The following is a 15231-nucleotide window of genomic DNA, read 5'->3' as shown; positions in this document are numbered from 1 at the left end:
AGGCTCATTAGATGTGGACGGTCGAGGCGTTACAAGTGGTATCAGAGCATAGAAAGAATTTCTGAGATAAGCGTAGTTAAACTGAAGTAGTGCAAGGATTGGTGATCTATCAGGAAATGATTCACGATATTATGCGAATAAGGCCAAAACGCGAAGATAGATCATATTGTGAAGTCAATAAACGAGACTTTCGAGCCTCGGAAAAATTAACGCATCACACGTCGAATAGAACGGCGTGAGGTCCATAGGCCAAATGGGCAGGTATGGAAAACCATTAGCGGGGCGTTACACTTTTGTCTAGTCCTGCCTTATTATTTTGTGTCACAATTGACAACCCGTCTACCATTCTTTTTATGTTTTATATTTTCTATATTTTAACTTTTTGGATGATTTATGGAAATTGCGATAAATAATACTTTTGCCTTCTTAGAATAATGCAAGGCATTTCCACAAATTGCGTCTAAATGATTCTCTGCTGAAGCGCCTATGTGATTTTCAATGATTCTAAGACTGAACTTTCTTTGTTTTACACAAAATATTCTTTCAATCCCCTTTTTGGAACATCTTTTTATAGAAACTTGTTTTCTCTATAAACTTTCTTTAAGATTTTCTTTTTGAGTTGTGAAAGAACAAAAAAAGAATAACGTTTAGATGGCATGTCTACGGATAGTGACTGCATATGGATGCACCGTCTCTACAAACGAACATGTTAAAAAGGACTTTTCTACGAACAATTCAGCTGCATTTATTTCTTGATCAATTTATATTGGAGGCCAACTCCTCCTACAAACTGAAATCACAAAAGGAAATGGAAACGTGGGGTTTGTCCAAAAACATAAGAACCACAACTTTATTTGATAAATTGAAATAAAATAACAGGTGGAAGTGAAATGCATATGATATGTATGGATAGTTTTTAGGTGGTTTGTATTTGTTGATGCTTTGTGTATTCACCTCAGGTGGTGGTTTGTGTTGTAACGGCAGATTCGTTGTAAAACGGGTAAAGCTCGTATCTCGAACCACAGCTAGGCAAAAGAAGTCTTGCCCCAATTCTTTCAGTGGGTAACTGATTGATGGACGTTTGCAGACAACGCAAACAGTCTTGCCCCGTCAAATCAGGAGTGCACTGAACAAGTCCGTACAAACTCTGCAACGCAGTAAAATTGACTTTTCTCGCATCGAATTTTCGGGAACTGGCCACTGCTTTGGCTGCCGCTTGGTTCAGGGTGGACAAAACCAAATCTCGGAACCGGTCTTGCTGATTACGTGGAATATTATTGAGGTTAGGCAAGGTATATCCACCATCGGTTCTAAGGGTGGAGAGAATATTCCGGTGAGAGTATCTGAGCGTACACTCATCGTAATAGAGCACGGCCTCGCTCTGATTCGGGCACCGCGTTAAGGATTCATTGACGGCAAAGGCCACGCAGTTACGGCAACTTTCCTGCGAGACATCTCCGCGGCATAGGAAAAGTCCGGTGACGGTATCGGGAGCTTGACCCGCCTTACCACTTTGGAATCCGGTGGAGTAGGAAGAGTTGGGTGAAGAAAAGGAAGCCAAAAGGGTTTTGAGATTGGTGTAGTAAGTGCTGTTCCTTGAATACGTTGTCGTATTTGGACAAAAGTTATATAAGAGAGAAAGGTCTTGAGAAGAAACTTTGATGCAAGTGAAAACGGAGAAAAAGGAAAGGAAGAAAAAAGTGACCCACGAAGACATAGTTGGGATTTCCCAATGTCAGGAAGCTCCGAATATGAAAGAAATTGTTTTTCTTTCTTTATGCGCTACGGTTGTAGATTAAATCAAGAATGCTATTTATAACGAGAAACGACGACTAATCAAGGTCAAAGTAAATGCCCAACGTGTGTTCAGAATCATATCCACTACTTTTTAGTATTTCTCTACTTATTTCTAGAAGATATAGAGTATAAATGGTGACCAATAAATGACGAATAATAATGCATTCTCTTACAATTTTTAAAAATAATCACTATTCATAAAAAACAATTTTTCTTACTTATTCATTTTTTCTGTAGAAAAATATAAAACACAATTATTATTTATTAAATTTGAGAAGGAACAACAATTCTTTTTTATTCCTGCTATTTTATTTCTGTACATTATTTTCTTATTTATTCTTATTGTTTCTGTTGCAGGCTGGAAATCATGGTGGACGAAATGGATGATGGAAGCTAGATGGATCGACCAAAAATATGATCGGGTGGGGGATATGAATGGAATCAGAGATGTAAACCTGAAACAAATGCAAATGCAATGAGATGAGGTTTATACTAAGAACAAAATAAGATAAATAAACAAAAGATAGAATGGAATTAGGCTGCTGGTCGTGGGACACTCTCAGCCTAATCAGTTGATGATTGAAGTGGATTGAGATGGTGCTTTGCTTGCTGGATGTGTATCACTCTCAAACTTGGCAAACGAATTGGAATGGAAGGATAGGGGGGTTGAGGACGCCACAAGACTCTATGGAAAGGAGCCTTGATAAGTCAAGGTGCTTTGGAGTTGCTTCACACAAACTCAAAAGACTTAGAACAATAGTTTTAAGAAAACTAGAAAACTGAATAATTCTTATTACTTTCAAAAATGGGGTGATTTACAATGAAGCAAAGACTAGAGCTTTATAGGCTCAAAATAAAAGTCTTGGATGAGAAGACTTTGATGGCTCCATGGAAACTAGCCGTTAGCTCGATTTGTGCCTTCAAAAGGATAACTTGGATGATCTTGTATCTGGACAGCTTCTGGACGTGGCCATGATCTTCAAGCCTTCCTGAAATACTCCTTGGTCTTAATAGAAGAGAATATGGCCGTTGGTCTTGGGCAAAAATCTGTAGAAACTCCTCCAAAGCATTTAGTGTAATTGTGGCCATATATGGAATGTTGATGGGGAGAGAGATCCGCCTGATCTCCTGCGTGCTGGTGCATCTAAGGACGTCTTGGATATCTTCTGAATGGTCTAAAGTATCTCCTGGTTCCCATAAATATCTCTGGGTCGAACCAAGTTGAATTGGTTGAAGACTTTCCTTAAATGATGTCGGTTTGGCCAATTGATGCAAACCGGCTTGATCTTTTGGTTTGATTGGGATCCGCCTGATCCAGTGTGGCTTGGTGCTTCCTAGGATGTTTTGGAGTGCCTCTGAATGACTTAGAAGGTCGCCTGGTTTCCATATTTGAGGTTGGTTTGATGTGAACCCCGGATCTTCCAAATAAGGTAAGTGTAGAACTGGTTTGGCAGGTTTTGGGATATTGATCATATCTCCTAATTTCCGTGGCCATTTCTCCTGATCTTGGGCTTTCTGGAAAGCTGATAAACTCCTATTGACTCCTATGATCGGTTTTGGTTCAGTACGATTCTTCTTTGGGCTTGAATCCTCTTCTAAAGTCGGGTACTCGCAGATGGACGGACTAAGAAACCTCTGACTTGTAAAATTCATAACTTCTTGCTCCGTGATTAGTTTGGCCCAATTCCAATTGACCTGGACTCCTTGTTGAGTGTAGAATCCATAAAAACTATCCTCGTCATTTAAACCCTCATGGTTTGTAAGATATGGCATGTTTAGTGCACGTATGTCCTGGTTGGCGCCTTGGCTGGTTGAGTGGGGCTTTGGGTTGACCTCTGGTTCAGTTGCTGATCTGATGGCCGCATCATACCCTACCCCTTGACAAAGTTTCGACCTCGAAACTGGATAACCTGCACCAAGATAGAGCAAGTCAGCTTTTATACACTTTTGAGATGCTAAGGTCTTACCTTGATATTGTTTCGGTTTGGGGATGGATTGTGCATCAGGTGGCTCTTGTTTCAGCAAATAGGATAGGATCACGCCTCTGCTATGGACTTTGGAATTGATTCTCTCCTTCAGTGGATGGTCCTTCATACTCCTAGTAGGCTTGGTTCTGACCATATTTGAAGTTGATCCTCCTAGCAACAAAAGATCATCCGGTGGGATTTCTTTGAAGCTTTCTTTTTTGCAACCTGAAAATTTTTCAACATTCTGGACAAAGACCAAGTGAATTATATCTGATACTGGAGTTTCATGAACAGAATTTGTTATGCTCGAATTTACCTTGGATGCTTTAGCATGATGAAGAATGATATTCTTCCTTGGACAAGTTTGGTTTGGTGGCTGCCTTTCTTGCAACTTTCGATCTTGGTTGGTATGATCACCTTCTTTTGATAGCTCAGCTCGGTTTTTATGTTCCTCTTGACTTATCCCTGGATCAAAACATCTTGGCAAATACAAGTATATTATACCAAAATAAAGGGATTTATAAAATGATATAAACATAGAACAATTAACCCTTAAATCAGTTGTGGCAGCAAGAACTTCTTGTTCTTTCTTTGCCTTGTACTCACCTTGGTTTCCTGTAATAACTTCACTTTTCCTTGGACAAGACAAGTGCATTAATCTTGTCATGGAATTAATAATATCATGATGATCTAGAGTGAAATTTACCTCAGGTTTTGGCACTTGAACAATCTTTTGTTCAGATTTCGGTTTCCACTTGTGGTGTGGATTTTTATTGAGCTCATGTTCTGGTTCGGTCCTTTTAACCTCAGTAAGAACATGGCTCTCATCTGGTGCCCCTGTACCAAGAATATTCACGTTTAAACCAGTAGCAAAAGGATGTGTTAGACACTTACCTTGGTTTGATACTTTTATTACTGGTTTTGCTTCTTTAAGCAAATTTGATTGCTTTTCCTTCTGGTCCATTAGAAGGTTTGCTCTTAGTGTGTCATCTCCTTCGGATCTAGACTCTTTAATACCTGTAATAACACTCTTGGACAAAGACAAGTGCATCATACAAGTGGTAGATGATTTATGAACAATATCATCAAGCATAGGACTTACCTTAGCCTTTACTTGCATAGTAGAATGCTCTTGTTTTTCTTTGGACCTGATCAAAGTGGTTTGGCCGACAATTTTACTCATCTTCATGGCCTCTGGGATGTCACTCTTCTGGTCTAAGCAGTGTACAATGGCGTGCCCTTGGTTTGGCTGAAAGTAGTCTTGTTGAGGCAAGACTCTTTGACCTTCTTGTGCCATAATATTTCTTGCTTCTTTGAAACCATGAGTTAGATACCTCCTTGGGAATAGTTCTTGGATTCCAGAACTTGTAAACTCTGGTGCAAACTCATATCTCATGACTTCTTTAAGAGCTCTTCACGTTTTGATAGTTGACTCCTTGTAAAACCGCCTATCATCTTCTTCTTGTACCCACCATTTAGAGGCTTCTTCTCTAAGTTGATCAATAGCATAAGCTAGCCTCTCTTTCCTCAGGATGTTGTTGAAGTGAAACCATTCATCAAGGTTCCTCTCTCATCTTAGATAACCTCTTTTTCCTGAAAATTTAAAGAGTTCAATTTTATCAGCAAAAGAATTATAATCAAACCGAGAATTAACAACATGATGGTTGTGGGTTTTAGAAGTTGGAGTTTTATTGATCCTTGGAGGATCTGGTGGCTTGGGCTAAACATATACAGCCCCTGGTACATCTCTAAAGCTTTTTTTTCGTTGCTGTGGTCGTTGGCCTTGTGCCTGATTTCTTTTCTCCAATTGAGCAATCTTAATTTGGAGCTTTTGTAGAGCTACGGACTGTTGGCTCAATGTGGCCTCTAGGTTTTGGCCGTGTCCCTTCTCTTCCATTGCTTCCCGAAAACAATCTCAAAGAGCAAGTGAAAGTATGGAAAGTTTTGGTAGAACCAAAATAAGATAGATGCAATGATGCAATTTACACTAAACCGAGAATTATGCAAATGTGAACCGATATGAACTAACTATGCAATAAATGATTTTTCTTTTGGTTTTCTGAATGTAAATTCAAAATGAAACTATATGATATGATAAGAAACACAAATGGAAAGAAAATATGAAAAACAAACTAGTAATGAATTTTTTTTTTTTTTGAATTTTTCTCTTAAGATGAAACAATTAAACCAACAATATGCAAATGATCTAAACTATGGTTTTAAATATTTTTTTCTTTTCTTTTCTGATGAAAGCACGAAATAAATCAGTATGGAATGCTATGAATAATAAATGGAGAGACAAATATGGAAACAAACTAACAAGGATATTTTTTTTTTGTTTGAGTTTTTAGTTTAAGAAATGCAATAAACCTAACAATATGAAACAAATGATTCAAACTTATGATTAATGATTAATGATTTTTTTTTAATGCAGAAATATGATATGCAAGAAATACTTCAACTAAAATGGTCTAATAAAATAACTAGGATGATTTTTTTTTGTTTTTTTTAAGGATATGCAAACAAGGAAACAAATTCAAAATAGCAATTTTTATGGGATTTTTTGATTATGGAAACAAAACAAAAAGGAAACTAACAAGAATTTCGAAACTAAGTGCAAGTAACATGAATCAAAAACATCTTTCTTTTTCTTTTTTGTGGTTTTAAAATATGATGAACAGCAAGAACACAAAAATGAAGAAACAAAACTTGAAACAAAGAAACTGTTTTTATGGGTTTTCGGTTTATAAAATGAAAAAAAAAATGCAAGCAATATGAATGATTTTTTTTTTGAATGCAAATAACAAACTTATGAAACAAATATGGTATGCACGAAATAAATTAAATGTTATGCCTTCTTTTTTTTTTTAACTTTTCAATGCAAGAAACAAATATGGAAATGCAGATTTTTTTTTTTAAATGAATGCAAAAAATCTAAATATGGCAAGTGGAGCTGGGGGGAATGAATGCAAACAACTAAACAAGTGTTTGAAAATAATTTCGTGGATCAAACTAGACAACTCCTTCTTCTTTAATTTTCTTTTCTTAAGAACAATAACAATGCAAAAACTTTTTTTTTTTAAATTAAAAACAAATGCAAACAAATATGAATGATGCAAGGATAGAGTGACCTTATTCAGGAGCTTGGGCTCTGATACCAAATGTTGCAGGCTGGGAATCAGGGTGGACGAGATGGATGATGGAAGCTAGATGGATCGACCAAAAATATAATCGGGTGGGGGATATGAATGGAATCCGAGATGTAAATCTGAAACAAATGCAAATGCAATGAGATGAGGTTTATACTAAGAACAAAATAAGATAACTAAACAAAGGATAGAATGGAATTAGGCTGCTGGTCGTGGGACACTCTCAGCCTAATCAGTTGATGATTGAAGTGGATTGAGATGGTGCTTTGCTTGTATCACTCTCGAGCTTGGCAAACAAATTGAAATGGAAGTATTAGGGGGGGGGGGGGGTGAGGACGCCACAAGACTCTATGGAAAGGAGCCTTGATAAGTCAAGGTTCTTTGGAGTTGCTTCACACAAACTCAAAAGACTTAGAACAATAGTTTTAAGAAAACTAGAAAACTGAATAATTCTTTTACTTTCAAAAATGGGGTGATTTGCAATGAAGCAAAGACTAGAGCTTTATAGGCTCGACAAATTACTCTCTAACAGTCTGAAAATGACATAAGGAAAGAAAATAAATCGAAATAAAAGTCTTGGATGAGAAGACTTTGATGGCTCCATGGAAACTAGCCGTTAGCTCGATTTGTGCCTTCAGAAGGATAACTTGGATGATCTTGTATCTGGACAGCTTCTGGACGTGGCCATGATCTTCAAGCCTTCCTGAAATACTCCTTGGTCTTAATAGAAGAGAATATGGCCGTTGGTCTTGGGCAAAAATCTGTAGAAACTCCTCCAAAGCATTTAGTGTAATTGTGGTCATATATGGAATGTTGATGGAGAGAGAGATCCACCTGATCTCCTGGGTGCTGGTGCAGATAAGGACTTCTTGGATGTCTTCTGAATGGTCTAAAGTATCTCCTGGTTCCCATAATTATCTCTGGGTCGAACCAAGTTGAATTGGTTGAAGACTTTCCTTAAATGATGTCGGTTTGGCCAATTGATGCAAACCGGCTTGATCTTTTGGTTTGATTGGGATCCGCCTGATCCAGTGTGGCTTGGTGCTTCCTATGATGTTGTGGAGTGCCTCTGAATGACTTAGAAGGTCGCCTGGTTGCCATTCTTGAGGTTGGTTTGACGTGAACACCAGATCTTCCAAATAAGGCAAGTGTAGAACTGGTTTGGCCAGTTTTGGGAAATTGATCATATCTCCTAATTTCCGTGGCCATTTCTCCTGATCTTGGGCTTTCTGGAAAGCTGATAAACTCCTCTTGACTCCTATGATAGGTTTTGGTTCAGGACGATTCTTATTTGGGCTTGAATCCTCTTCCAAAGTCGGGTACTCGCAGATGGACGGGCTAAGAAACCTCTGACTTGTAAAATTCATAACTTCTTGTTCCGTGATTATTTTGGCCCAATTTAAATTGACCTGGACTCCTTCTTGAGTGTAGAATCCATAAAAAAATAGCCTCGTCATTTAAAACCTCCTGGTGTGTAAGATATGACATGTTTAGTGCACGTATGTCCTGGTTGGCGCCTCGCTGGTTGAGTAGGGCTTTGGGTTGACCTCTGGTTCAGTTGCTGATCTGATGGCCACATCAGTTTTCAGAATGGTCACCAGTCAAACTCATAAAAAATAGAAATTGGGAATATGGTCGCAATTTCCTTTTGTTAATAAAACTATCAAAATAGTTCAAATCAAATTCTTACTCCACAAAGCTCCGACTGGTGACCGTTTTGTGATGGGTCATCATCTTTGCAATATACACTTCTGAATCCTTTTTTATTGCAACATTTTCCGTTTTCGCAACTGCCTTTTTTGGCTTTGGGAGCAAAAAGAATGAAAACATTTAAAACAAATAGTAACTAGTAGAACAAATCATTATCACATCACATAATCTCAAATGACCATTAATTAAATATTGATTTAGCATAATAAAATCTCTGTTTATAAGTTACCAGAACAAAAGTTATAAAGTTGTATTAGTTATACTAGTTGTATTAGTTCTACAAATTTTAGTTATATTAGTTATATTATATGTGTTTTATTTGTACCAGTTATACTAGATATATGTGTTCTAATTGTACTAGTTATACACGTTTGATTTGCACTAGTAGCATTCGTTTTAATTATACTAGTTATACTAGTAATACTTTTATGTTCTTCGTTGTCGTGAATTTCGTACGGTGAATATGAAATTCAATTCCAAATGTGACAAAATAGATTGAGGATGATGATGGATTCATCGATTTAAGATAAAAACAAGAAAATCAAACTAAAAAGTTGGGATAAGAACACGAAAATTGGATGGAAATAGGGGTTATGTTTTTGATTTAGGTATTTATGGTTATAAATGGGTAACGTTTAGAGTCAAAATCTTGGTCGGATTTTGGGTAGAATAGTATCGTGAGTTAGTAAATATGTTTAAATTCTTAAGAGTTTTTGGTTATTTTGATTTATTTTCTATTTAAATTGAAAATAAAAAGGAAATGACTTGGATCCATATCAGAAAAAAATCATCCCTTTGAGACCATCTCCAATAATACACAATAATTTTCTCTATATTTCACTGTAAAATAGAGTAACTTTATTATAAAGTAACTCTATTACACCATCATCTCCAATGGAACTCTATTTTTTCATTTATAATTTACGCCAAAATAAAGTAACTCTATTATAGTGTAACTTTTGCTACAATAGTGCTCTATTATAGAGTGAAATATAGAGGAATGTCATTTTTCCACTCCAAATATAGAGTCAAATATGGCATTCCTCTATATTTCACTCTATAATAGAGTAACTCTATTATAGGTAACACCATTGGAGCAAAAGTTACACTAAATTAGAGTTACTCTATTTTAGTGTAAATAATAGAGGAAAAAATAAAGTGTCATTGGAGATGCTCTTATAGAGTTGGATTTGCTCCAAAGGTTTACTCTATAATATAGTTAATCTATAATAGAGTGGAATATAGAGTAACTCTGTCATAGAGTGGACCATTTTGGCATCTCCAACCTCATTATATTTTCCACTCTAAAATAGAGTTTAAAGTAAAAATGTTCTAATGGTACTTTATTTTTTACTTATAATAGAGTAAAAAATGAGTTTACTCTATATATATAGAGTAATTTGTTTTTTAGTTTTGTTCATACTCTATTTTTCACTCTAAATAGAATACCATTGGAATATATCACAACTCTATTATAAAGTTACTCTACTTTAGAGTGAAAAATAGAATGAACCATTGGAGATGGTCCTAGAGCAAATCCAACTTTATAATAGGGGTACTCTATTTTAGAGTAAAATATAAAAAAAATATTATTGTATACTATTGTAGATGTCCTGAACATCATTTGAGAAATTGTTCCAAGAATAAAAGCAAAAAAATAAATAAATAAAATAAAGCCAAAAAATGACATCGAGAAAAACAATCCCCGTCTACTTCGAGTCGCTTATGGTCTTTTCACAACTATCCTGCATCTCAAGTTTGTTATCTAGAATCAAAATAAATCCATATAAATGAAGCTCCATGATGTGAGAAACCCAAATAGTAGAAGTCGAACGATGTCTTTTCCCACTTCTTTCTTTTTTGTTTTCCTTTTTTCCTTCCTCTCTAGCTTTAGAGCTTCTGCTCAGAGTCCTTCCCTCTTATACTTTGTTTGTCCGAATACAACAACGTACTCAAGGAACAGCACTTACTATAACAATCTCGTAACTCTTTTGTCTTTCCTCTCTTCCAGCAACGCTTCACACTCCACCGGATTCCAAAACTCCACAGCGGGTCAAGACCCAGCCAGAGTCACCGGACTTTTCCTTTGCCGCGGAGACGTCTCCGGAGAAGTTTGCCGTAACTGCGTTACCTTTTCCGTCAACGAATCCTTAAGGCGGTGTCCAACTCAGAGAGATGTCGTACTCTATTACGATGACTGTATGCTCAGATACTCTAACCACAATATTCTCTCGAACGTAAGAACCGATGGAGGATATACCTTGTCCAGCGGTATTACTATTCCACCTGACCAACAACGGAGCTTCCGAGATTTGGTTTTAGCCCTGATGAACCAAGCCGCAAGAGACGCCGCTGATAGTTCAAGAAAACTGGGTGCGAGACGAACCAACTTTACTGAGTTTCAGAGTGTATATGGACTTGTTCAGTGCACCCCCGATCTGACAACACAAGACTGTTCACGGTGTTTGGTAACGTCCATCAATCAACTACACACTGACAATACTGGGTCGAGACTTCTTTTACCGAGCTGTAATTCAAGATACGAGTCGTACCCATTTTTCAACGAATCCATCGCTAGAACATTTCAAGCATCGCTATCCCCCCCTGTTTCTACTCCTCCCCCGCCAGGTCAGAGCTCTATCTACTCCTTTGTTTTTCATGTTTCAAGGCGGAAATTTTCATAATTAATCCAAATTAACAATACCAATGTAAAAAACGTTTCTTCTCAACAAAATTTCAGATTTGTTTTTTGTCTACTACTATTATTTGATCAGTGTTCAACCCCTTTTTTCTCTGACTTCTCCATATTGTGGAGAAAAATGTTGTCATTCTAATAGAATTTCAGAGTTCTTTGTCTATCATTTATCTTCTTCCCCTTATTTTGCAATGCAGAATTTCTTCCATTTGACAGAATTTGATCTTTTAAATGTCTTTTCAAACGCAGGAAAAGATGAGAGGTCATCTGTGTTAGTGGTAGCCATTGTTGTGCCAACTATAGTGATTGTTCTGCTTTTAATAGCTGGTTATTGTTTCCTTGCAAAGAGGCAAAAAAGGACTAATGAGACGGAACCCACATTTAATAATGGTAAAGATTCAAGTGATTACTAATCTTTACTGGGTTCACTAATCTCATTGATCAGCCTCTTTTTTCCTGATTACTAAGAATTTCATTGTGCAACAGCGGACGATATAACAACCATTGATTCGCTGCAACTTGATTATAGAACAATTCAAGCTGCAACAAATGATTATTCAGAAGATAATAAGATTGGTCGAGGTGGATTCGGCGAGGTCTACAAGGTATTAATTCTTAAACGTGCGTGGGGTTTGTTACTTCTAATTGAAATTTGTTGTGAGTACCTTTGGATAACGAGATGATGCTGGGGAAACTGGATAGGGTATATTTCCGAATGGCACTGAAGTTGCTGTGAAGAGACTGTCAAAATCATCAGATCAAGGTGACACAGAGTTCAAGAACGAGGTTGTTCTTGTTGCAAAGCTTCAGCACAGAAATCTAGTCAGGCTTCTCGGATTTTCTTTAGAACGCGAAGAAAGGATATTGGTCTACGAGTATGTACCAAACAAAAGCCTTAATTATTTCCTCTTCGGTCAGTTGATTCATTTCTTTGTTTCTTTGATAATTTAAACATTCTTGAAACTCAGAGCTTTGGCAAGTCTTAGGATCTAACTGTAACTCATGGACGTTTACAGACCCTGTAAAGCGAGGTCAGTTGGACTGGACTCGGCGATACAATATCATTGGAGGAATTGCTCGGGGGGTTCTGTATCTCCATCAAGATTCAAGGCTTACAATCATACATCGTGACCTAAAAGCAAGTAATGTTCTCTTGGATGAGAATATGAATCCGAAAATTGCAGATTTTGGAATGGCTAGGATCTTCGGGTTGGACCAAACCCAAGAAAATACAAGTAGAATAGTGGGTACCTAGTAAGTCTTCTTCTCAGCTACTTTTATGTTGAGTTTTTTAAACACTAATTTGCCAACATACTCAAGTTTAGTTGTGGATTCCAGTGGTTACATGTCTCCGGAATATGCTATGCGTGGTCAGTTCTCAATGAAGTCTGATGTCTATAGCTTCGGAGTGTTAGTACTTGAGATTATAAGTGGTAGGAAAAATACCAGCTTCGATGAGACGAATAATTCACATGACTTGGTCACATATGTAAGTTTAAGACAAATCACAAGTTTTTTATATAAGATGGGGTTGAAATTTATTGATTGACTAATGTTATAGGCTTGGAGGCTTTGGAATAACGGAACAGCCTTAGACCTCGTGGATCCAATTATAGTAGATAATTGCAATAAGAGTGAAGTTGTTCGATGCATCCATATCGGTCTTTTATGTGTTCAAGAAGATCCTATAGACCGTCCAGCGTTATCAACCATATTGGTGATGTTCACTAGTAATACTATGAATTTACCTGTGCCCAGGCGACCAGGGTTTTTTTATCATACTAGACCCAAAGACCCTCTTGATTCAGATCAATCTACGGCGAGCAAGTCTTTTACAGTGTCCACTGATGATGCATCAATCACTAGTTTATATCCTCGTTGATTTGGTCTTAACCTTCAAGCTTGAATCAACTGCTATGTATTGAATTCAAATGAGCACTTATTGCATACTTCGAGAGCTGTTAATCTTGTTTATTGTTTAGTTTTTTGTTGTGTTTTTGTACGAATTATAATTTGGTTAGTTTAGATTTATTTTTTGGTTTTATTTTTATTTTTAGTTGTTTCTTTTTTACAGAAATCATGCAACTTGACTTCTTCAAGTTTAGATGTCGAGGATAGTTTAGATAAAATATATACTACCTCTATAATTTTCGATATAATAATTATTTGTCTTACATGAACCCAAATGTATACAAACCCTTTCAAGAGAGGAGACACTTGAATGCTCCCATTGGACAAGGGAGTAGCAATGGTGGATGAACTTACATTAGCAGCGATGGGGTAAATATTTGTTCTACATATATCAACTGTTAAAAATTGCCAATACGCGCTAAAATGAGCCGTGAAAAGAACCGAGCTGGAAAGGTCAAGAAATTAGTCTTTAGAACTGATTTATAAGAATTATAATTTGCCACTAGAGAAAAAAAGAAAGAAAAGAGAGGCCAGACAACGTGATAAAAAGTCATTTTCTCTATCTTCCAAAAGAGCGATCAAATGACCTCTTCATTTTCTAACATTTATAATCATTTCTGACAGCGGCCATCGCCGGTCTCATCTACACCACTAGTAGTATTCTCTATAATCACGGCATAGCCACATCAAAATCATGGCTATAGAGCCAAAATAGTCCTCTTCATTTTCTAACATTTATAGTCATTTCTGGCAGCGGCCATCGCTGCTCTCATCTACACCACTAGAAGTATTCTCTATAATCACGGCATAGCCACATCAAAATCATGGCTATAGAGCCAAAATAGTGGCTAGGTGAAAAATAGACACAATTACCGGTTGAAAAATAAGTCCACGGCTATAGATTCGTATCTAGAAAAATCACTGGTTAATCATGTTGCTTTTGTACTGCAACGCATACACCTAAAATATTCAAGAAACTGTTGTAAGTAAATAGAAAAGGAAAACCTAAAATCATACACCTAGTTGATCAGAGACCTCGGCAGCGTCACCAAAATTTGATAAGCTCAATTTTATTCGTAGAACTATTCTACAATTATAAGAGGTTCATCGCACTATTTAGAAATCAAATCTACAAGGACTCTATGTCTCACACAATAGACTATTAGTTTCAGACTAAACTAGACACTAAACTAGACAGTAGATAAAAAAGCAAAAAAAAAAAATAGTAAGTAAATCGAGTTGTAAACTATATGGGAGAAAGTGTTAGATCCATGGAAATCAAACAGACACTTCAGAACTGCAATCAACAGATGCCATGGGTTTATTATGAATGATTCTAAAACTCAAACAAGAATAATTAAATCAACCAGTTGTCACTACAGAGACTATCTATGTCTAGATCCTAAAATTTCAAATCTCTTTGCGAATTCAATTGATTAAGATAAGTGTTAAACGCAAGTTTGATTATGTTCAATAAATCTCTAAACTAAATTGCGTTGTGAATAGGTATTTAGCTCATCAAGATTAATTCATATAACAAATAAAACTATAGTGTCTACCAATTATCATGTGCTCTAGATTTCAGGTTGTCAATCCAAATATATCATTAAAAACAATCAAGATGTATAGAACCATAGCGATTCTATCAATTAGCAATTCATCCTAAACACTAGAAACTCATAAATTTAACAAGTACATTACTCATACATAATAGTAGGAATGCAAATCATACTCTGAATAAATATCAAAGAAATCAAAACAAGACTTCCAATCGATCTCTCAAGGAGTTCTGATCTTCTCTCCAAATCTAAAATAGGCTAAAGTAAAATGTAACCTAAACAATGGTTTAAAATAGTTAATTTATAGATAAAACACGTTTTGGGCTTCTTTGTAAATACTAGAAAGTTCTGAGCCTTTTCAATTCAAATCATGTTGGTTTGCTTGATCCACATGGGTGTCGATCGCCACCAGTGTCGCCGATCGACACAAGCCTGTATGCTAG

At 36.5% G+C, this 15231-nt stretch overlaps 2 protein-coding genes across 3 annotated transcripts; one reads left to right on the top strand and one right to left on the bottom strand.

Moving 5' to 3' along the window:
• Window positions 1-720: 720 nt before the first annotated feature.
• LOC106368658 (cysteine-rich receptor-like protein kinase 10) lies at window positions 721-1814 on the bottom strand. Its single transcript, XM_048754722.1, has 2 exons — window positions 955-1814; window positions 721-790 (listed from the first exon to the last, which is right to left on the bottom strand). The coding sequence occupies exon 1, from the start codon at window positions 1715-1717 to the stop codon at window positions 956-958; it is 762 nt and encodes a 253-aa protein (XP_048610679.1). The 5' UTR covers window positions 1718-1814; the 3' UTR covers window positions 721-790; window position 955.
• An 8553-nt stretch (window positions 1815-10367) lies between these two features.
• Window positions 10368-13362, top strand: LOC106368657 (cysteine-rich receptor-like protein kinase 10). Of its 2 annotated transcripts, XM_013808670.3 has the most exons (7): window positions 10387-11251; window positions 11568-11708; window positions 11805-11923; window positions 12021-12231; window positions 12335-12572; window positions 12657-12807; window positions 12880-13362. In XM_013808670.3, the coding sequence occupies exons 1-7, from the start codon at window positions 10414-10416 to the stop codon at window positions 13198-13200; spliced, it is 2019 nt and encodes a 672-aa protein (XP_013664124.2). In that variant the 5' UTR covers window positions 10387-10413; the 3' UTR covers window positions 13201-13362. The 2 variants fall into 2 exon arrangements, with proteins under 2 accessions (XP_048610678.1, XP_013664124.2); XM_048754721.1 differs by lacking the exons at window positions 12657-12807; window positions 12880-13362 and having other exon boundaries at window positions 10368-11251; window positions 12021-12193; window positions 12335-12541.
• The last annotated feature ends 1869 nt before the right edge of the window (window positions 13363-15231 follow it).

Source organism: Brassica napus, chromosome C4 (assembly GCF_020379485.1).
Source record: "Brassica napus cultivar Da-Ae chromosome C4, Da-Ae, whole genome shotgun sequence".
In the NCBI taxonomy this organism is placed as follows: Eukaryota; Viridiplantae; Streptophyta; class Magnoliopsida; order Brassicales; family Brassicaceae; genus Brassica; species Brassica napus.
The sequence above is the reverse complement of the archived record's forward strand: the minus strand, read 5'-3'. Positions and strand labels throughout refer to the sequence as shown.